This window comes from Nyctibius grandis, chromosome Z (assembly GCF_013368605.1).
Source record: "Nyctibius grandis isolate bNycGra1 chromosome Z, bNycGra1.pri, whole genome shotgun sequence".
In the NCBI taxonomy this organism is placed as follows: Eukaryota; Metazoa; Chordata; class Aves; order Nyctibiiformes; family Nyctibiidae; genus Nyctibius; species Nyctibius grandis.
Window position 1 is genome coordinate 33,006,514 of NC_090695.1, and position 23,535 is coordinate 33,030,048.

The 23,535-nt window shown below is 38.0% G+C and overlaps 2 protein-coding genes across 3 annotated transcripts in view; one reads left to right on the plus strand and one right to left on the minus strand.

Moving 5' to 3' along the window:
- The window catches only part of UHRF2 (ubiquitin like with PHD and ring finger domains 2), a 99,379-nt gene extending 79,717 nt beyond the window's left edge, over positions 1-19,662 (plus strand). Inside the window, exons 10-16 of one of the 2 annotated variants that reach the window (XM_068422638.1) lie at positions 10,170-10,276; positions 12,334-12,496; positions 13,024-13,161; positions 13,977-14,100; positions 14,500-14,663; positions 16,932-17,030; positions 18,557-19,662. In XM_068422638.1, the coding sequence (XP_068278739.1) occupies positions 10,170-10,276; positions 12,334-12,496; positions 13,024-13,161; positions 13,977-14,100; positions 14,500-14,663; positions 16,932-17,030; positions 18,557-18,703 (942 nt within the window). In that variant the 3' untranslated portion in view covers positions 18,704-19,662. The remainder of the gene's footprint in view (positions 1-10,169; positions 10,277-12,333; positions 12,497-13,023; positions 13,162-13,976; positions 14,101-14,499; positions 14,664-16,931; positions 17,031-18,556) is intronic. The other variant, XM_068422639.1, reaches the window with a different exon arrangement.
- Positions 19,663-22,658: 2,996 nt separating this feature from the next.
- Positions 22,659-23,535, minus strand: part of GLDC (glycine decarboxylase) — a 51,360-nt gene continuing 50,483 nt past the window's right edge. Inside the window, exon 25 of the mRNA XM_068423572.1 lies at positions 22,659-22,802. Coding sequence (XP_068279673.1) covers positions 22,659-22,802 — 144 coding nt within the window. The remainder of the gene's footprint in view (positions 22,803-23,535) is intronic.

Genomic DNA, 23,535 nt, shown 5'->3' on the forward strand with positions numbered 1-23,535 from the left:
GAAGCTTAGCCTCATTCTTAATTACATGCATATAAAATGTTTGCACATTAATCTCTTGCAAACGTTTAACCTTGAATTTTAGTAACAAGTTACATGGCTTACCTATTTAAGGTACAGTATTACAATAGTTAGTTCTAGAGTCTTGAATATGTTAATATTGATGATCTCCTGGTCTTGTTCTTGATAGTAACCATAACAGGAACATTAACTGAAGAAATTGAGAAGTCTTTCAGGAATTTAAAATTTAAGAACTGAAAGCTGGTTAGTATTTAAGGACCACCTCCTCCAGGCTCAGGAGTGATGCATCCCACAAAGAGGAAGCCAGGCAAAAATGCGAAGAGTCTGTATGGATGAACAAGGGGCTCCTGGACAAACTCGGGCACAAAAAGGAAGCCTACAGAGGGTGGAAGCAAGGGCAGGTAGCCTGGGAGTAATACAGGGAAATTGTCCAAGCAGCCAGGGAGCACGTTCAGAAAGCTAGAGCCCTGATAGAATTAAATCTGGCCAGGGATGTCAAAGGCAACAAGAAATCCTTCTGTAGGTGTGTCAGTGATGAAGGGAGGACTAGCGAAAATGTGGGCCCTCTCCAGAAGGAAACAAGAGACCTGGTTACTGGGACTATGGAGAAGGCTGAGGTACTCCATGACTTTTTTGTCTCAGTTTTCACTGGCAAGTGATCTAGCCACACCACCCACAGAATCACAGAATCAACCAGGCTGGAAGAGACCTCAGGGATCATCGAGTCCAACCGTTGCCCTGACACCACCCTGTCACGAAGTGCCATGTCCAGTCTTTTCTTAAACACATCCAGAGATGGTGACTCCACCACCTCCCTGGGCAGCCCATTCCAATGTCTAATAACCCTTTCTGAAAAGAAATTCTTCCTAATGTCCAACCTGAACCTCCCCTGGCGAAGCTTGAGGCTGTGTCCTCTTGTCCTCTTGTCTTATCGCTAGTTGCCTGGGAGAAGAGGCCAAATTCCACTCCACTACAACCTCCGTTCAGGTAGTTGTAGACTGCAATAAGGTCACCTCTGAGCCTTCTCTTCTCCAGGCTAAATAACCCCAGCTCCCTCAGCCGTTCCTCATAGGTCATACCCAAGTCACAGAAGGCAAAGGTAGGGACTGGGGAATGAAGAACGGCCCACTGTAGGAGAAGATCAGGTTCGAGATCATGTAAGGAACCTGAAGGTACACAAGTTCATGGGACCTGATGAGGTGCATCTACGGGTCCTGAGGGAAGTGGTGGGTGAAGTTGCTAAGACGCTATCCATCATTTTTAAGAAGTCATGGCAGTATGGTGAAGTTCTCACTGACTGGAAGAGGGGAAACATAACCCCCATCTTCAAGAAGGGAAAAAAGGAAGACTTGGGGAACTACAGGCCAGTCAGTCTCACCTCTGTGCCTAGCAAGATCATGGAGCAGATCCTCCTGGAAAATACACTAAGGCACGTGGATATCAAGGAGGTGATTGGTGACAGCCAACATGGCTTCACTAAGGGCAAATCATGCCTGACAGATTGGCCTTCTACAACGGGGTTACAGTGCTGGTGGATAAGGGAAGAGCGACTGATGTTATCTGCCTGGACTTGTGCAAAGCATTTGACACTGTCCCGCACAACATTGTTGTCTCTAAATTGGAGAGACATGGACTTGAGGGATGGACCACTCGGTGGATAAGGAATTGGATGGATGGTTGCACTCAAAGACTTACGGTCAACGGCTTAATGTCCAAGTGGACACCAGTGATGAGTGGCGTTCCTCAGGGGCTGGTATTGGGACTAATGATGTTTAACATCTTAGTCGGCGACATGGACAGTGGGATTGAGTACACCCTCAGCAAGTTTGTCAACGACACCAAGCTGTGCGGTGTGGTTGACACTCTGGAGGGAAGGGATGCCATCCAGAGGGACCTTGATAGGCTTGAGAGCTGGGCCTGTGTGAACCGCATGAAGTTCAACAAGGCCAAGTGCAAGGTCCTGCATGTGGGTCAGGGCAATCCCAAGCACAAATACAGGCTGGGCAGAGAACGGATTGACAGCAGCCCTGAGGAGAAGGACGTGGGGGTGATGGTTGACGAGAAGCTCAACATGAGCTGGCAGTGTGTACTTGCAGCCCAGAAGGCCAACTGCATCCTGGGCTGCATCAAAAGCAGCAGGTCGAGGGAGATGATTCTGCCCCTCTACTCCGCTCTCTTAAGACCCCACCTGGAGTACTGTGTTCAGCTCTGGGGCCCCCAACATAAGAAGCACATGGAGCTGTTGGAGTGAGTCCAGAGGAGGGCCACAAAGATGATGAGAGGGCTGGAGCACCTCTCCTATGAAGACAGGGTGAGAGAGTTGGGGCTGTTCAACCAGGAGAAGAGAAGGCTCCGGAGAGACCTTCTAGCAGCCTTCCAGTACGTCAAGGGGGCCTGCAGAAGAGCTGGAGAGGGACTTTTTACATGGGCATGTAGAGATAGGACAAGGGGTAACAGTTTTAAACTGAAAGAGGGTAGATTTAGATTAGATATTAGGAAGAAATTCTTTCCTGTGAGGGTGGTGAGACACTGGCACAGGTTGCCCAGAGAAAACCAACACAAACCATTCTATGATTCTGTAATTATTTCAGAATAGACTAATATTTAGAAACTAGATATTGGACATTAACAGTGATTGTGCAATCACCGTGTTCGTGATAGAAGTATTTTGACTTGTCTGCTCATCAAATCAAGTAGCTGAAGAAATTTCACTTTTGTGTTGAAAAATTGCCCTCATATTTTGTGTCATTGTTTTTATGTATCAGGGTTAAAACTGCTGTTTATTTTCAAAAGTTTCAAAATTCATGTTTCTGCTGAGTTGAGGTGGTGTTGTAAAGGTGTTAAATTAATTGTGTGGTGTGCTTAGTTTAATCTGAACAAAGCTAGTTTCTTCTTTAAGTGCTTTTTGCACATAGGGTCATATTGGAAATCTCTGAATTGAGATTCAGAATCTCAGAGAATAATATCTGCTGTGATTTTCGTTTCCCCAAGTAAAAGGTTCTGAGAGTATAAAAGAATATCATCTCTAATGACTCAAAAGGGACCCCAGGCAAATGTACTCATTGCTTAGGTTCATTGATATATTATGCTAAACCCATTCAGTGCCTGGAACGTAGCATTTACAAACCACTTCATGAAATGGCTTGCTGTCCATTTTAAATGTTCTGTGTCTTTGCATTAATCTTCTGTGTGGATAATCAGTTCCAAGGTGTCAGTACAACTGTTATTCCACTTGTTTGAAATAGTCCAGCTGTAAATAAACAGTATTTAGCCCACTAGATTTGACTGAGCCCTGTGATGAGGGTATAGTGTTTCAGAACCTTTGCGTAGTGTGCATTGCACAGCGAAAGCACTTGATCAGTTCCATCAGTGCCAAAGGTGCAATGCCAGTACTGTAGTGAATTGCATACTTAAATGGCTTTGAATCCAAATCAAGTGCAATATGAGCCTTACGTCTGAGTCAAAGTGTTTTATACCCAAAGACCATTGTGATTAGCAGTTTACCTAGATATGTGTGTATGACCTGTTGCTTTATTAACCAGTTTGCTGGATTTACCTGGGTCATCTGAATCCATTGTGAGCCCTGGTACAAAAGAGATATAGTATCCTATATAAATTTTCTGAGTCATCATGCCATGCTGACTACGTTACCAAGGGAACAGTTCCTTTCTGATTTTCCCACTTCTGTTTTATAGTAGTGAGAATCCAACATAACAAGTTCGTTACAGCCATTACACTGAGAGTCTCTCTACTGTGAGTCACCTGGATTGAGTATGTAGCTGAAAACCTGATTCTTGACACAATGAAACTCGCTGTTTTCAAAAGACATTCATGTTTCCAAGGTCTAAGTGCCCTATTGGTTTGGTACCTGCTTCGAGCTACAATGTAATGTGAAAAAATTCGATTATCTCAGTATATGATAGCTACCAAATATCTTCCGTTTCACTCAGATGTGTTGTTTGTCCACGCTTGTTACCTCCAAGGACATACTTGACGTAATTTGTAGGGCAGTAGCTGTAATACTTCTTACCAGTGTTTCAGATTTGTAGGATGGCTCCTATTCTGCAACAGTCTCCTCTCCATCTTTTCTGTTACTCCATATTGTTAGCTATCCATGCACAATGCTAATTAACACTAAAAAATACCTTTCTTGCATTATTTTCTGAATTTCATCATTTCCTCTGTACCTGCATTATATTCAGAATTGCTTTCACATTCTGAAAAGCCTTATTTTGTTACGCAGATGCTTTTTACCATTTTTTTACTGTTAGTACTATGTGTGTCAAAGTCTTCTCTGCCTATTTGTCAGCTTGTTTCGTAATGGGGTGTGGAATCTGTGTCTATACTGCTCCTGTCTGTGCTTTTCCGAAGTTCATTTGCAGGACCTTGCATATCTGGTTGTTTCTAAAGCACTGAGGAACCCATTTGACACAATGATAAAGCAGATTAAAAAGCAGAAATTAACATTGCCAATGCTTAGCAAAGCACCATTTAGCTCTTTTTTATATTTCATACTTTCCAAGAAACATTCTCTCTGGAATAGTGCCTTAGGTCAAAGGACATGGGCCTTGGTTTCTGCTTGTGAATGTGTAACATGCTGAAATACTTTCTTTCTGAAATTCGTACATTTTAAAGAGATATTAATCATGTTAGTTCAATATATGGAGTATCATCAATCTGTTCCCTTCATAAAATTCTGAAGGATCAGCATGATTATACTAATCTTTGTTGTGTCAAACTCTGAGTTTCTTGATGGACTTCATTGATCTTTCACATGAACACTTATTAAAATTAATTCTTATTATATTAAGCATTTATTTAAATACAGAAAATAAGGATGAAAGTAACAATTCTAATTATATGTATAGAGATAAATTAATGTCAAATAGTAAGTGCATGTCTTCTAGACATGCAAGATTTTCCTTGTCTTGCTTTAACTAGGATTATAGTCAGCTAATTAAATTGCTTCTACAGATTGCAGGATTTTTTGCCCTCAGAAAAACAATCAATCAGCAACCTCCAAGAGATAGTAAAAGGTAATTGTAATTAAAAAATGTTGTGTCAAAAAACTGTTGTAGCTCCGAAGTAATCTCCCACTACAAAAAAGTGTCTTTGACCTGAAAAGGCTTTCTGTGTGTTGTATCTTTGGTGAACCTGGTTTGAAGTCATAACTGGTTTTGAATGGAGTGGAAGATAATGAATCCAGATTGGGTAGCCCGAATTGTTTAGATGTTAATGTTTAGTTTAAAGGTCTGGTAATCCACTGTTTTGGCACTGAACATAGAAAGGAATAAGAAAAACCTCAAGAAAGTGGTGCACATGCAGTATTTGTCTAGTACTTCATTTAGGAGTTACTTTTCAAAATGTTGACCTGCTTCCATCACCAGTTAGCCACCTTCTGGTGTTCCCTGCTTTGAAGTTGTCTGTCTTACTGTTCAGAGATCCAGACTGGCTAACGCTAAAATGGGTAAATGTATTCATCGTGGTGGAATATGCCATGATACTGTCAGGTTCTTGATGTCACAGGCTTTTGCAGGGAAGACTCAGAAACACTGTTTATTATATATTCAAGCTCTGCACTTAATGCGAGGGTTTTTTATTGATTTATAAATGAAATATGTAATTTAGCCTTTCCTTTTTAATTGGCACCTTTTTCTGCAGTGCTAAACCATTAAATTATCAAAAATAAATCAGGCAATTGGGCAGATAGACCAATTCTGTCAGCACTTATATGCATACAGACTTGTGAGACTTTAATGGAGATGAATGATGACATGATTCAGTTTCAGGTATCTCTACTACTAGGGAAAGAAAATCCTTTCAGAGGTAATTGTCTGATAGTTAATATTTGTCTTGGATTTAATAACTTCATTTTAAAAGGCTTAGTGCTTTTTTATTTTGCTTTGTCATGTTAATCAAAATCCTAGCCTTTATTCATCATGCTTTACTGAGAATCAAGGAGTTGATAAACTGATGAAATTTTGAGCTTTTTTGTATCAAGAAAAGCCGATAAGACTTTTTTTTGTACAAACTGAAGTTGAAGCTCATCTAGAAAATCTGTTTTGTGTTCATAATAGCGTGTTTTACTAACTGATAAATGCAATTTTTGTGTATATGTTGGGATCAAACTTTGAAATCTGAGCATAATACCAGAGGTGTTAATGGAAAGAGAAAATAATTAAGAGCTATCTTCAGATAGCTGATATTCCAGTAACTTGAAGTAGCTAATGGCCCTGTCAGCTGCTGCATAAAAGCAACCTAAGGAAATAGTGTGGTCAAACGCCTAGGTGGAATTCAAAATCTTAGTTTTTTCATTCTCCATTATCTCTTCGTTACACTTACAACTGATTATGTAGCAACATTGAAATTGTGGAGTATGATTTAATACAACTGACCATCTGTTGTATTATATGTTTGAGACTCACTGGCTTATAGTACTAGGGCTTCGGGCTCATCTTCCACTCAAATGCCTTGATATGAGATACTGGATCAGTGCTAATATGGATGAAGTTCACTTGCTCTATAATGTGATCAAACTTTACAAACAGGACAGTTAAGAAATAACTTCATGGAGACAACATAAGAAAAAGAGACATACAGAAGGCATTAAGAGAAGACAGAATAACAAAGATCTTAGTAGCTGTTAAAAGAAAGTTTTGGTGCAAGGAAGTTGAATTAGCTAGCTGTGGAAAGTAGAAGAGAAATGTCAGAATTACATGTTTGAAGGTAAGAAAATGGGGAAAAAGTAGGAAGAAGGAAGGGAAAAGATGACTGTTTTAATAGCCTTTTTGACAGTTATTTTGTTTCTTAAAGAAGAACATGCAGACATCAATAACTCCTATTGCCAAATGTTTTCTTTACTGTTGAATGAAGAATTTACAGCAGTATCAGTATCTTAACCTCTGCTTTCTGTTCGTCTTGAGAAAAAAATAGCTTTCCAGCTTTACCTGTCACATACAGGCTATCAGCTGAACATTGTTGCAGGTGGTAGGAAGATCCTGTATTGTCTACAAGATAGACTCAGAACTCAAAGCTGTTGAGAATGAGTCATGACTCATCAAAAGATCCCAAATAATAAGCTGTGTGAGTATTCTTGGCATACGCCACTTTCAAAGTAAAACACCATAACTGTGATGGAAGTAGGTTCTGTAGGTCTCCCATTAAGTCTCCAGACTACCAGTATCCCCATTTCACTTCTACTTTCATGGGCTGTATGTTTATCCACATTTATTCCACTCCAAGGACTCTGCATCTGTGCATTACTTACTCTTGCTATTCTAGATTTTCTCTCTCTCAAGCATGTACGTATTCACAGAATCACAGAATCAATCAGGTTGGAAGAGACCTCTGGGATCATCGAGTCCAACCATTGCTCTGATACCACTGTGTCAACTAGACCATGGCACTAAGTGTCCCCAAAGCTGGGGACGATGTAGCTGTCAGTCAGCACCGTGTGGGGATGGCCCTGCTGCCGTACGGTCCCTGTATCTCTGCTGCTCCCACTCCTGCTTTCTTCCTTTCCTTGTTTAGGAGTTAGTCTTATATCAGAGGTTCGAATGTCCTCCCCATTTCTCTTCAGCCAGTCCACATCAGCACCATGGATGGCAAGGTCTCTGTCATTTTCCTCCAATTCTAGGAACTGTGTGTCTTTGTTCCCTGCAATCCTTTTTTTTTTTTTCAAACACATTGATGCAACAAAAGTGGATGTAGTTCTGGGGAGTAAAGTAGAATGAGCCTTCCTTACGCTGGGGGGTGTTAAGAGATGTCGTCTTCTTGTTATTTGAACTGTAACAATCATGCTTCATAATTGTTCCATTTCTACTCCGTTTTCCTTCCCCTGGATTTCCAGTTTCCCCTAAATCCATATAGTTTTGCCTATTTATGCATAGAACACTTGGATAATTAAAGAGAAGCAAATGTAACCTATCAAGTGTGGAATCTGTTCAAGAGGTGAGCATGTATGCATAGGCCTTATATCCATGCTATCTCTTCAAGCACAATGTCTTCTGGTTGCCTGTGGTTAAAGAGTACCACCCAGAGAACCACTCAGTCTTTCTCTGAAGGCATTGGAAGTTTGATGTTTTTAGCTGTTTTACATCTAACTCATTTTGCAAAGAAGTGTGTTCCAGTAGGTAATTATGAATACTGTTGCATTTATGCCTTCTTGCTTGAGTTTTTTTGGCTTAAGTCTATAGTGATTTGTCCTTGATTTATGTTTGTCTGTTATGCCAAAAAAAGTCTATTCAGTACTTTCTTTTCATGAAGATTGTTCTACGTAGTTGCTGATAAACAAAACAGTTTGTCAAGAACCTGCCTTGTCTTATATTTTTCTCCGTCTTGCTCGCATATGTAGTGTTTCTGTCTTTCCTGTACTTTTATACATTCTTGTATATATGTTATTTCAGTATTTGTCTCAACATTACGTTCTAAAAAGAGGGAAAAATCACCGTCCAGTTTCAGTTTATTTCTGTTTGTACATCAAAAAACTGCTTTAACAGTTTTCCCCGCTCTGCCACACCATGAACATGTGTTCAGTTTCTTCTTTGTTATGAAACCCGAATCATTCTGGATTCATGACTTTCCAGGATACATCTTTCTAGTTTTCTGAACTCAGCACAAGCTTCTTACTCAGTGTTAAAATGTGATGTGTTTGAATGATCCTGATTCATCAAGCAAATCCATCCCTATTCATATTATCATCACAATCATCTGTGTGATCTGTGCATCTTGTTTGCCTTGACAATCACTGAAAAACTAAACATAGCTCAATTCTATGGTACCTTATTTTATAGAATTTACTTTACATCCTTTCTTAGTAAATAATTCTTGTTGGTCTTTCATTCTTTTGAAGTCATTTCATATATTGTCCTCATACAATATCATTCTATTTCTGTTGTTTTTTTAGAGATTCATTGAGCAGAATAATTAGACTGTTTTAAGAAAGGATATACCAGAGTTTATACACGTCTTTGTTAGGTTTTGAGCACTTTTTTTAACTTTATAGCACTTGCTTGTTATTATGTCTAGATAAATTTTGAACAAGAAATACTCTAATACTGCAGCTGAATTTTTGTTAGGTTTTCCCTACACAGAATAAAATAAACACCGTTTCTGTAAACAATCTATGGCCTTGTTCAACCACCACTTCTCTTTCTAACTTTCTCTTTTTCTGCTGTTGTCAGTCATGAAATATCTGTAACAGTCTTGCACAGGATCCTTAATAATGTCAGACTTTTAATAGTGGTAAGAAATTGACTGAATTTTACTACTGCATACAAGTATGTTCAATTTTTTGCTATAAAAATTCATATAAACTTTATTTTCATATTAAGTGTTTATCTTCTTCTGTTGCTTCATGCTTTGTACAGAATTTGCATCTCCAAAGAGATACCATATTAAATATATTTGTAGAATATATATCTCTGGAAATACTTTGATTTGCCAGGAATAATATGAATTTCTGTGACATATTTCCTAAAGAAAATATTAATACTGGCTTTACTTATGCGTATGTCATTTTTGACTGTTTTTATGGTTCATGATAAAAGATTTTATCTACCTTCCTTCAATTTAAAGAAAATGCTATGTAGAAATATACTACGGGATCATATCAGTTTACAAAACATGAATCTAAATGAGTTTAAGCTCTTTACTAGATCAGAAGAGCTGGGATTATTCCTGCATTAAAGCACCTGCCTTGTATGTAAGACAGAGCTGTTTGTACTTAGCACTTAGACCTTTGCACAAGCTGAAGTGAGCCCTCCAAGGTATTTATTATGTATTTTACAAACATGATATTCTTGTAAACTAAATGAAAGCTCTATAGCAAGTAATCACTTTCTAGAATGTGCTCTCTTCCTCAGATTTTTTTTTCAAAAATAGCATTTTAAAAGATGCAAAAGTCCAATTTTTTAAGGCAGGCATTTTTTTAATAAGAATTTCCTGGTGACTATGTTACATCCAGACCAGTAGCTTTGTGCTGACACAACTACTGTAGAAGGGCAGTGACGCTGAAATTGAAAACACATCTTCCCATGCCTTGGATTATAGTTCTTCTCTGTCTGAGTAAATAGAACAAATGAAGTTGCTTTTTTTTAAATTGAGTTGCTTTACTTTGGAGTGTTAAAATGAAGGATAATCTTCTTGCACAGGATCGAGGAGATGAATTTACTTACACTGGGAGTGGAGGTAGAGATCTTTCTGGCAATAAAAGGATTGGAGAACATTCGTTTGATCAGACATTAACACACATGAATAGGTAAGTTTTGAAGATAAAATTAAAAAGCATTCCAAAACAAAGAGCTGGGTTGTGGTGCTTTTATTTAAAACTAACATTTTGCTATGTTCATTCACCTCTGTACATGCTGGTTTTGTAAACAGTAGTGCCTCTTGCTGCTAAGAGGCATTTTATCAAGCATTATGTTTTGTTTATTTACAGAAACATGCACCTCAATGACATACATTGCTGTATTGCTGGTGCAGCTAGTAGTCATGTCTCTGGTTAAAATTGTCCTACAATTTTCTTCAGAGGGCTCTGTTTTAGTTTAATGAGAAGGTTGTCAAAAGTCTTGGGTGGAAGTTTTCTATTCTGGGTGCTTCTTTTTAAGTTTCTTCTTCAATGGTTAAGTCAATTGTGAAATTTAAGTAGGAAGAAAGCATTTTCATTTTCCCATGTTAAGAGAAATCTTTCTTATTTTGCTAGCCCTTTCTTCCATCATAGTTTTCTATGAAAAGCAAGGAATTAGGGTGTTGCTTTATCAAAAACAAGTGCTTGAAAAAGGAAATATATGTCCAAAAGATGAATTAGACATCTGCTTACAGTGTTTTTACATCCTCTAAAAGCCTGCCTGAACAAAGAGTTCTCCATCCTTTTCCATTTCTAAGAGCATAATCTGTGTTATGCAGTTGACCGCTTAACATCTGTGGGGTGCCGAGGTTGATTGAGACATTTTCTTTGCCAAGTCTGCTTTTAGATATGATCAGCTGCTGTCAAGCAGAGTGGAGAGGGATTCTTTCAAGCTCTTTTGTGGTACTTAGAGGAGAGAGAGGAAAAACTTGGCTGATGAGAAAGGGAGGGAGGGGGAGAGAGGGGACATGATGTGAAGAAGAACAAGGAGGGAAGGAAGATGGAATTAGGTTTAAGTAGTAGGTTTACGAGCATATTTAGTGAATAGAGCAAACTTGCTTTGGGAAACAATTAAAAGATGGAGTCCTTAATCTCAGCATTTCCCTGCTCTTAGCAAATGAGAAATCCACTGGCAAAGCTTGCCTTGTAGCTTTTCAGGTGTTAGTGCGCATTGAGTATAACAAGGTGCTGCGCTCAGTTACTGATTTTGATACAACTTTTCAAGCGCTTTGATACTGAAGATTATGATGTTTCCATGTATTTGGATCGGTATTGGTTTTGCTTGTCTAGATATTTTTCCTTTTTTAAGTTTGTTTTTTATGTAAGAAACACTTTTAAAGGCGGTGTTGTATGCCTGTCTCTTACTGTTCTGCCTGTTCTGTACAGTGTGGGTTTGATACTCATACCATGACTGTTTGTAAACCATATTATTTCTTCCATTCTGAGATCTATGGTTTGGTTTGAGTCTGATTCTGGAGGGTTTTCAGTCCCTAGTCAAATCAGGCTGTGGTAGTAGAAATACTGTTCATTATGGCAGTTTGGTCTAGTACGTATTCATACTGTCTTGCTCCAGGTTTCTAGAAGAGGGTCTTCATCTAGTTAGTGGGTAAAGGGGTTTGCTTGTCCTTGAGTTAGCTACTATTATTTAATTCCTACTCTGAGGCAATTCACACAATTATGTGAGAGATTTCAGTTACTTAGATTTTTTTGGATGATTACTATGTACTTTTTTCTCTGTAGTGTTTTCATCATATTCATTACTTTTGTGTACACACTTAAAAAGCCTTAACATCTGCAGTTAATGGGGAATAGCGATAGGGTAAGTTTGTCTTTTGTTACAATTCTCTTTTAATTCCCTCAATGCTATTTAGGAAGGGATTATTTTTAAGAATGAAGAACATTAAATCTAAAAGGATTGGTTTGTTTTATTTAGCAATATCAGCTGAGTTTTCATCTGGAACCTTGACAACAAAATATTTTGTGTTCCCATTTTTTCTTACCATACATGGTACCGTGGATCTCATTGCCTCCAACAGTTCTGCAGTTGTTAAAGAATATACTGAAAAATTCTATACTGCTTGATAAAGCATAATTAGACAAAGGAAATAGATACGACTTAATTACATTAATTTTCAAAAATCTGTTGTGTAAAGCAATCTAATTTATGAAGATTTTAAATCTCTTTCTAGGGCATTGGCCCTTAACTGTGATGCTCCACTGGATGACAAAAATGGAGCAGAGTCTAAGAACTGGAGAGCTGGTAAGCCAGTCAGAGTAGTGCGCAGTTCAAAAGGACGGCGAATCAGCAAATATGCTCCAGAGGAAGGCAACAGATACGATGGTATTTACAAGGTATTCTGATTTCTACTGAGTGCATCATAACATTTTTCTTCACCTGTTTTAAAAAGTCTCATATGTGTTACATTGCAAATTCTTCATTACTACTTAAATAATTATTTTTTCGCCATCATAGCTGTTTAGCCTTATCTTATTCTGCAAAGAACTGAAATGAAATTATTCAGAGCAGTGATAACAGAACATAATCCATAATGGGATATATAAAGTTGAATATGTAAGCTACTTTATATGTGCTTACTGAGTCATATTCATTCCTGGAAATCAAATTATTTCCTCACTCCTTCCAAATATATCCTAGCTTTTTGTGCATTTAGTGACTTCTCAGCATCTAAAATAAAGGTGTGTGCCTCTTAAGAGCACTGTATTTATCAAAATACAAAAATTTCACACCTGAGGGAAGAGCTGCTGTATAGTAGTAATGTATAACTTAGTCTTCTTATTTCTTCTTGAGTAATTAAAGTATGGCTATATGCATGTGTTTGGCTTGTGATAAAATAATGGCAGTAATACATTGTTCTTAGGTGGTGAAATATTGGCCAGAAATTGGAAAATGTGGATTTTTAGTTTGGCGCTATCTTCTGAGGAGAGATGACGTTGAGCCTGCACCTTGGACTTCAGAAGGAATGGAGCGGTCAAAGAAACTGGGTCTGAGTGTACAGGTTCGAATCAGGACTTGCAGAGCTGTTTTCATTCTCAGTTCTAGTAAACAAATTCCAAAAATAGAAATCAGTTAAGTTAAAGCCCCATTTTTTTTCTGTACTTCACTGTGGCAGGATTTAATGCCAAAAAACACTACAGGTTATCTGCAGACTGAAAGAATCCTGCAATAGTGACACAGCAGAAGGAACGGTGGATGAAGCTTTTTCCCTTAGCAGTGAATTGCTTTGCATATGTGGATTGGCAAATTAAGAGTTTGAATACAGTTTTGTGATCCTTAGGAAAGAATTTCTACAGACAACTATTGTTGTAGCTGAGTCTGTCTGAGAAATTGAAAAAACTTTGCATTTTAATGTATTCTTCTCTCCATGTGACTGAGGAGTTTGTATAGATAGTGTATTTCAGGTACAGAAATAAACTGACCTATGAGGGCTTGGGCATTGCAGAATCCATGAGAGATGGAAAGCATTAGCATACTATTTCTTTTCTCAGCAAGGCAGTGGTATATCTTACAGCATAGCATAGTCTTCAGCTTTGCCTAACTGATTCGTGTAGTTGTAAGGGCATAGATGTGGATATCAGGTTACTTTTAATACAGTTGAGTCTGAATTAGATTCTTTGAGTTGACTACACTTTCTTAATAATAGATACTAATTTACCTGTTTTCTCCATTGTGTAGGGTTTAAAAAATTATTTTATAGTTATTTCAACATGTAGTCACAGGGTTTTAAAGTCTTTTAGAAATCAGTCTTGTTGCTATTTAGGAATTCCTGTATGCCAGTGGGTTTTGTTTTAAATCTGTGCTTTTTTGTTTTAGTATCCAGAAGGTTATTTGGAAGCCATGGCTAGTAAGGAGAAGAAAGATAAGGTTAAAAAGCAAACTGTGAAACAGGAGCCAACCAGCCAGAGTAATGGAAAGCAGAAAAGGACAATTGATGATGGTATTTCTTTTTACTTTTTTAGCATTCATCAGGAAAGTCATCATGTTATGTTTATTACACCAGTAGCATGAAAACTTCGCGGAAGTTATTTGGAATACTAATGTAAATTGATAGCATGTGCTCTGTAATTAAATAGTAGTGTAGGGGTCTTATCCTATTTACTACTCCTACGTTTTTTTTTTTTCTCTTGAGCTCTGTAGAAAAATGAACTGTCTTCTGTGCAACTGCGTGCTGCAGTCCAAAACAATGCTGAATAGTATGAGTTGGAGTAGGGATTTGATTGCCGCATTTCATTAGTGTAATCCATGTTTTAGCCTTCTGGAAACAGTTTTGTCTTCCCCTTTTATTAGTTCATACTAACATGCTGTTGCTACTGCATCTGATGGTCATAATCTTAAGCAGGTATAGAGGAATCTACGAAAACACCCAAAGCCATGAGGATGGGAGATGGAGGGAAAGGAGAGGCTTTCCAGCTGACCCAAGAGCAGCAATGGCTGATTACAGAAGACTGTATGAACCAGAAACTGTGGGATGAAGTACTTGCTTCTCTTAAGGAAGGACCAGTATGTTTGCTGCGTGCATAATTTTAGTGTTTACCTTTTCTTTAGACTGTTAGGAGAAATCTTGAGTCTCTCTTAAAACCTAATTTGCTCGTTGAACTTTTGCTGAATACAGACTGTGTCTAGCATTATTTTTATTTGTAAGACTTTGATTTCAACAAAATAATGCTCATTTGTACAACTTGCTATGGATGGCTCAGTTTATGCCTGCACAATAGAGATCTTTTCTTGCTCAAAAAAACATTTTGAGGTTGAAGTGGCTTTTTTTTAATTTCGTTTTTGAAGGCAGCATGTTTTCTTTGAAATTATAAATGTATTTTTTTGCTGTGCTGATGTGAGAAATCAGACATAAAGAAAAATGGTTCTAGTCCCTACTTTTTGTTTAGACAGAAAATAATTTTATGACAGAAAATACAGTTTCCTTGCTTTGTTTAAGAAGGTAGAAGTACTGTCATCTTCAAATTTAGAAAGGAAATGAAAATATTTTAATTCAAATCTAGATTATCCCACTCTGCAGAGAAGGAACCTTAAGTAAGAGAGGAAATACTTCTCTCCCCTAAATGTCCAGGAAATAGCAAGAATATGTCAAGATTGAAGAGGCTATAGACACCAGTACAAAAGAAGTCTGCAAAAGGAATATTTCCTGAAATATTGTGTTCTTTCAGTGATAATTAGTCTTACCAATATCAAGTTCATAGTTATTTTAGCTGTTTTGCACAAGAAATTGAGACACTAAGAAGTTAAAATAACTTCATAAAACTCAGCTCAGGGAAAAACAGACCATTGGTTGGAAAATGGACATCTAAAAATGGATATACATAATTAGTTTATTTGAGAATTACCAGTGGCTATTTATGGTGCTTCTGTAACAGAAAAAGCATCTATAACCCCTTGTTCTTCCACTTACAGTACTAGTTTTTGCTATAATGCTGCTGCAGTTGTCTTTGTGTAGGAACTGTGTAAAGTATTTGCTGTTATCTGTCTTCTGTCCAGTGTCTGTAATGACTAGAAGGAATTTCAGCTCTTAAAAATGTGCATGGTGACAGGCAATAGAGGCAGGCAATAGACAGGCAACCTCCTGAAAGAAGGTTATAGTGAGGTGGGGGTTGGCCTCTTCTCCCAGGCAACTAGCAACAGGACTAGAGGGCATAGCCTCAAGCTTCGCCAGGGGAGGTTCAGGTTGGACATTAGGAAGAATTTCTTTTCAGAAAGGGTTATTAGACATTGGAATGGGCTGCCCAGGAAGGTGGTGGAGTCACCATCTCTGGAAGTGTTTAAGAAAAGACTAGATGTGGCACGTAGTGCCATGGTCTAGTTGACACAGTGGTGTTAGGTCAAAGGTTGGACTTGATGATCCCAGAGGTCTCTTCCAACCTCATTGATTCTGTGATTCTGTAAGAAGGAGGAAACGGTAATTTAAAAGTGGTTGAGTTACTGAGAAGTCATTTTGTCTACAGATTCCTACCCATAATTTTGTTAAGATTTCAGTTTGATTGCCACTAAAGGCAATGGGAATCACTGGTCACTACTGTGAAAATGTAAATCCTTCTGCTTGAAACAACCACCTTCCCTTTTAACTAAATAAAATGTGGTTTAAGATAAGTCTGGTATTTTAAAAATTGTTAAAAAGAATAATGTTTTGATTACTTGTAGATATGCTTTTTTTTTCTGCACCCAAGCTTGTATTCTTGAGATATTTGGAGATCAGTGACATGCTGGAGATAAGCATGCTTGTGTGTGTAAACCATCTGATACAAATGTATCTTGAGATTCCTCAGAGATGCCCTGAGAAGACTGAAAAACACACTACAGAGAACTTGACCTGAGGGGAGAAGAAGCCATTAAGCTAGCCTTAATCCATAAGCACAGGAGGAGGTGCAGAACTGGGTTTCTTAGCAGAAGAAGTTCCCTTGGCAGAGAAGCAGAGATCTTTCAGGGACATGCAAATTTCTAGCAGCAGTTACTAAACACAATTACTAAATTTTCTGATCTGTGCTAAGAATCAGGCATGAGGGGCCCTCTGGTCTGTTTCATTTTGTTTGTCGTGGTACTCATACTAACAAGTAAATAATCTTTAGAACTTTAGTTCTCTGATTTGTGGAAGAGCAGGGAAATTAAGCAGTTACGGACCTGCTTCCTGATTACTTATACAAGCTGCGCTTGTGGATATGGAGGACTTAAGAACTGGATGTTCATCATCTTTATGTAATAAGTAGCATTTGCAAGAACCGTAATAGCGTTTTTCTTTTTTATTTCTTTGTCTTACACTAGAATTTTCTGAAGAAACTGGAACAATCCTTTATGTGTGTCTGCTGCCAGGAGCTGGTTTACCAGCCAGTGACAACAGAGTGCCTCCACAACGTCTGTAAAGTAAGAATAAACTCGATCTTGCTCTGGGGCTGTTTTCTTGGCTCTGAGACACCAGTCACCAAAGCCATATGTATTTTAGAAAGACAATAATTATTGCCTAGCATTCTGAGCAAAAACATGCAAGAAGTTTGCATTCAATGGTTGCTGTGTAACCTTAATTTTATGTAATAAAGAGTGGAAGTACGTTTAGTGTAGTTCCTGATAGGCATAATGAGTGAAGTTTACCATTGCTGTCATTCCTTTGTGATCAGTGGAATTACACTAGGAATTGGTTTGGTCCAGGAGCTAGATGTTGGTACAGTAACAACAATTTAATTTTACATAGTTAAGGAATAAAACCAGATTTTATAATTATGTAACACTTATCACAGACTTGTTGAAAGGATGCAGTGTAAATACAAGAAAATTATTTGGGCTTGTTTGGAGTAAGTTATGTTATCTTGTTATTCTTGGCATTGTTTATGTTTGGTAGGAGGATCACAAAAGTAAATTTATAACTTGTGTGTCTTAAAATCTTGATTGATTGGAGATAATGTAAGGAGTTTGAAATCCAATTTGTACTAGAGTTAATTTTTGTAGCACTGGTGTGTCAATCATGCACTGAATTGTGCACATTTGAACAGTGCCTGCCATACCTAGTATTTCTGCCTAAGAGCATAAAAGGACTCAGACTATTATTGTTCTAGTACAGTATCTGATAACGCAAGTTTGCTGTTCAAGAAGATATGTATCAGTCCAGTAAAAATCACTGTGTTATGGGTGGCCTGCACACACAGAATGATGATGGCTTCTTAAAAAACACAAGAAGTATTATGAAGGCTTTAATATTTAGAATTATGGAAATTGGAAAACCATGGAGAAGAGAAAGCTGAATGGCAACAAACTCAGAAAGCACAGAGTTTGAAGATGTCAGTAAATATTTGCGAATACAAATCAACATCCAGTTAAAGTTGTAAGGAGTAGTTTGATAATAACCTGCTGTTGCTGTTTGGGCACAGATCTGCCCTGCTAAATTTCTGATATTGAGCTCACATGCTTGGGCTATCTGCAGCCTGTGGTAATGTAGCAAGGAGAGCAGCACTGATGCTAATGTGTTAGAGATTGTATTATTGTATAGAGGTAAATGGAGATTGTTACATAAACAATATACCCGGTGGTCTCACCTTCCTCTTGAAATAAAGGGCTGGAAAACTGTAGCAATCTAACCGGAAGCTAGAAGGAAGCTGCAGACATGACCGCGATTCACAGGAAGGCACTAGTGGAAATGAAGGGGAAAACTCCAAAGTGATTCGTTTTAATTCCTCCCAAGCTCAATGTTTCACATCCCAGCCCAGAGCTGAGTTCCTCTGTTAGGACATTTTAGTCATAGAGGCAGAGGTATGTGCCAGAGGGCTTGGTAATGACTTCCTTTTTTCTGGTAGTACAGCAGATCGCATCTTTGGTTTATAGTGATGCCTTAGTTTTTGCTGATTAAGTTGTCAGCCTAAAACGAAGTTCTCACAATTCTCTCTCTTTGTGTGTCCTAGAGTTGTTTACAGCGCTCCTTCAGAGCTGAAGTCTTCACCTGCCCTGCCTGCCGCTATGACCTGGGAAAGGGCTACACCATGGTTCCCAACAAGATACTGCAGACGCTACTGGACCAGTTCTTCCCTGGTTACAGTAAAGGACGATGATGTGCTCAGATCCTTCCATACTTCTCCCAGTGACTTTATAGACAGTAAAGGAGAATAAACATGGGAAATTCAACAGTGGACCAGCCAGCTTGGTGGGACTCAATATATTGTCACATTTTGAAGCAGCTAACCCTCTTCCCCTCATAGCCATCTTTTTGGTGTAGTGATAACTCTAATTCTCAGCTGTCTTTTAACATCAAGGGTAGTTTTGGCCAGTTAACAGATAGTTTTTAAAGAAAAAAAAAAAAAGAAAAGCCTCAGCTCTTACTGGCCTAGCTGATGCTTAATTTATGATTTGTTTTTTTGTAACTACCTCAGGACAGAGGAAAATAAATTGTGGGGATGACAAAAAGTTAGTGAAGTTTTAGCTACACACTGCCTCCTGAATATTAGTTGTGCCTGGTCCATGTAGTTTGATTTATAAAAAAAAAAAACAAACCAAAACAAAAACCCACAAAAAACAGCAAAAACCCCAGAAACAGCACTTAAGCCAGCTGAATTAAAGAACAGCAAATTCTGTGGTGTGCATAATCCTTTCTTGTCTTTTTCTTCTATTATGCTGTATTTTTTTGCAAGAACAGGCTGATTTTTAGTCTATTTTTGTGAGCTTCATTGTGCTTTTCTTGTATCTTATGCAAGTTGACTACTAATGACTAATGAGAACAATATGAATGCATTGTTGCTGCATTAGTGTAAAGTGATCAGTGTTTTTTGCACTTAAAGAGGGTATTCAAGACACTCTAGTTGTGTAAAAAATAATTTCATATAAAAGCCACTTCTGTATTAGTTAAACTGTATGCTTTTAGTAGGTCTTGTATCAGTGGCAATACATCTACATGGCATTGAAGGCAGTGCTAGCTTGGAGAGGGTTCAAATCGCTTCATATTGTGATCTGAAATTTTATATACAATATATCCCCCCCAAATATACCTTATTAAATATTTTATGATTCAGAAAAATTGCTAATTTTGTTTTTACTATTATCCACTTATTTAAATCATAACATTTTTATAGATTTTTTTTTCAGATTACTAAATGCTTTCTTCAGGTGGGCTTCTTATTTTTCAGACATGAGGCTTTATATTCTTTAACTTATTTCTCAATGAAAAAAACATTGTTAATTAAGAAAAAAACCCAACCTGACATCAATATCCATGGCTCACACATATTCTATAGCAACGGCTGTCATGTAGCTTCTCTGGTCTCTACTGAGCATTTGAAGGAAGCTTGTTAGTGCTCAATTCATGTACTGGAGTTGCAGGGAGCCCTTCCTGCCCTGCTGCATTGGTGGTGCTTGCTGCCAGAGCCAGCTCAGTGCAGCTGGGAGCTGTGGGTGCCCTGCACAGCCATCAGTCAGAGATTCCCACAGTAGGCATGGGGCTGCACTGACAGCCTGTAGCCTGCAGAGTAGGCATGTATAGAAGTATATATGGGAGTATATCTGTTATTCTCTGTAATGAGATCTTGCCCTTGCCCTGGTGTGGTAATGAACTGGTTATTGAGATGCATGTGGCAGTGCTGTTTTTTGAGGCTGAAAGTCAGCTTAATGGCTTATTCAGTTCATCCGAAATAAGTAACTTTTCTCTTGCCCCACTCTCCCCCCCATCCTACTTAGGATTTCAGTTGCATCCAAAATACGTAATGCTGGTACTGTCTCTCTAGTCCTATATCAAAAAAAAAGGTGTTGCTGAACAGTTTTGAAAGATTTAACGCCTCAGCTTTTTCTGTGCCTACTAGAATGAGGGTTCAGCCTTTGTTCGGTAGGTGAATTGATGTTAGTGTTAAGAATACAGTTTAAAAGAGCTGTAGACAGATTCTTATATCCTGTTGAACTTGTATGTTTTACAAAATGGTAGCTCGGTATTTTATGGGGAAAACAGATGTAGTATTTACTGCCTTTGTAACAATCGTTGCATCTGTGCAGTAAGCATGTAAGACTTGTGGCTTTTTACTTGATAGTTGAGTGCTGTGAAATATTTTATACCTTTTAATGCTTTTTTTCCATTTGATAGCTTTTATCAATTAATTGATAAGATAAATTTGTCAGTTTGAGGTCAACAATGGGAAGTTCTCTGCTTAATATAAAAATATGTAAACCATTTTTTTAATACCTTTTCGGTGATAGACACAAGCAACATGAAACTGCCTTTAACAAACATGAAAGTAGCTTGACAAGACTTCAGTGAGTTAGATTCGCAACACAGAAAGACTGTCCTTTCCTCACATTACAAGTCTGCAGTGTTTTTTCACAATTTTTTACACCCTTAGTGCTATATGAAAGCTACTGAAAGATGCCTTTTTCAACAGTACATTCTAGAGTATAATATTCTGATTTTCTTCACTATGTATTTAGACATTGTAGGACCTAGGTGCAGGTTTTCACATCAAAACTGATACCTGGCCTAACCTTCCTTTAATGAAACCCATTCCTGTCTCCTGTCATCTGCAATCTCTTTGTGTAATTAAAGAACCTATTGAGGTCATAAGGTAGGTAATGAAAAAGTTGCAGTCCCAAAACTTTCACTATAAAGGACACAAAAGTACAATACTTAAAATAGTGCTGTGAACATTAGCCTCATTTGTGTCACTTCAGATAAAGCTCCCAGGCATGAGTGTGCATGTAGACCTTCAAGAAGAGGTCGAATAGTTGCTGGTTGTAAGGTGCAAAACTGTGCAGTTCTTTTCCCAGTCTCAGTGTTACCCCAGTACCTGCTTCCTGGTTCATCAAAATCTTGCTTCATGTTGTTGAACGAATTTGTCTTTACAGGGACGCTCACTTGCAAATGAATTTGCACAGACCTGCTCTCAGGTTCCTTTCAAATGCGCTCGTAGCACACACACCACCTGTCTGTGTAACTGGTGAGAGGATCGGTTTTATATAAATTTGACTGTGAAAAGATTAGAAGAGGCTCGTGTTTAAAGTCTGTGTTCTGGCTACTGAGAATGTGGCATTGTGTGTAGTGGTAGGGCTCTGGTCTCAGCATGCTGTTGGTATTCTTGGAGGGCCAGAGCTAAAGCTGTGAATCAGTTTTTACACAAGCTGTACACTCACATGACAAAGCAAGGCACGTTGAGTGCACTGTATAAGCCAAAGCCAGCATCCAAAATGAGAGATTTTAGAAACTATGGAAGGAGAATACTTTGTTAGACAAGATCTAACTCATACTAAGCAATTTATAGTCTGTTAGAAAAGGTGTTTCATGCCTTCTCCAGAATAAGACGAGCAGATTAGATGGAAGGAAAAATTGATGTGATACAGAAAAAAGTTTGTTACTGCTCAGTAAAACTGGTCATTCTAGCTCTTTAAAAGAATCAGACTTATTTCGATATTAACCTCTGCCTGTATTTTGCTTTGTGTAGAAGCTGTTACTGCTGTGGCAATTCTGACAAATCAGAACTTAAGCTTCATAATTGCATGCTGCTCTGTTGGATAAATCCAGCTGGAAAGTTAAAATCCAGAACGTGACAACACTTAAAATTCTGACCAATTTTATTAGAGTACTAACATTGGTAGGTAAAAAAACAGTATGAAATATTAACACTAGCAATGCTAGTGGTAATATGTGAAGTAAATTAAACAATCTACTTCGTATTTTTTTACAAAATATAAACAATTACTCCTGCAGTTAATATTTATTACTGTTGCCTTACGCATCTGCATCTTTTCTACTTTTTTTAACCGTGTCTGCATGCCACTTTGCAAATTAGGTGTTAATTGTTAAAACTTTAGCGTGAAACAGACAAAATGCTGAAATCAAGGCAGCTTTGACTGCTGTGGAACAATCAGATTTTGTTTACACCTAACATTGATTGTATTTACATTTTAACTGAGCAGTGATTCAATTAACAAACATGGTGATTATCCAAAATATACACAGTATATAAATCCCCTATCAGGTCTGGCAACAAAAGGCCATCCTGATGGACTCAGAAATCCAGGCAGCTGGAAGCAGTCTTAGGAAGATGCTCTCTTCTGTTCAGAAAAGGGAGATTTGTAGACTTCCATAGGTGGGCAGGTACAAACCAGATGTTGATCTCCATATATGTCATCAATGCGAGCAACTGTGGGCCAAAACTTGCTTTCAGGCTTCACAAATGGCTAAGTACAGAAGAAAAAACAACTTTTAATTTTTCTACCAAGGAAATCTATGTAACTGTAATAGACATTAGAAGTTCTAAGAATGACAAATGCTGGAAAAGTGTTTTTTTTTAAGTGAAGTCATACTTCAAATCTATTTGCAGTCCCTGAAAGTTAACAAACATGTATAATAGAGTTGGCAGGCAAAAAGAGTATTTAGATTTTCAAAAAAGTGTAACCATGTCCTCTAACAAATGCTTGCAAAGAAGCAGTTATCACGGGATAAAAGAAAACTAGGACCCTTTGAATAACCGGCTTACAGATAGGAACCGAGGAAACGTGGAGGAGACTACCAAGGGCTGTGCTGTTCAATATACTTATAATATATGAAACAAGGTGGCAGTCTTCATAGGTGCAGTTAAATTCTTCCTCTTTGAAACAGTATGTAGCAATAAAAAAGATGGAATTCCGTTTAGGTGAGAAAAGTTAGTTACACATATATTTAGCTGTTAAGATTGTGGAAGCAATTTTCTGTAGTGCTCTCAAGTATGATGCATTCAGTTCCAATTTGACCTTTATTTGTAGCAGGCTCACATTGGTGTGGCTTGCCCCATGTGGACCGTGCATCTTGTCAAACCCTCATCCATGTTTTTTGGAGCAGAGCTTTGACTGTCAGGATGTGGGACTCATGTTTTGGGAACCTCTGGTGCAGTATGTCAGAACTGAATGGGCTGTTTCCAATAGGAATATCCAG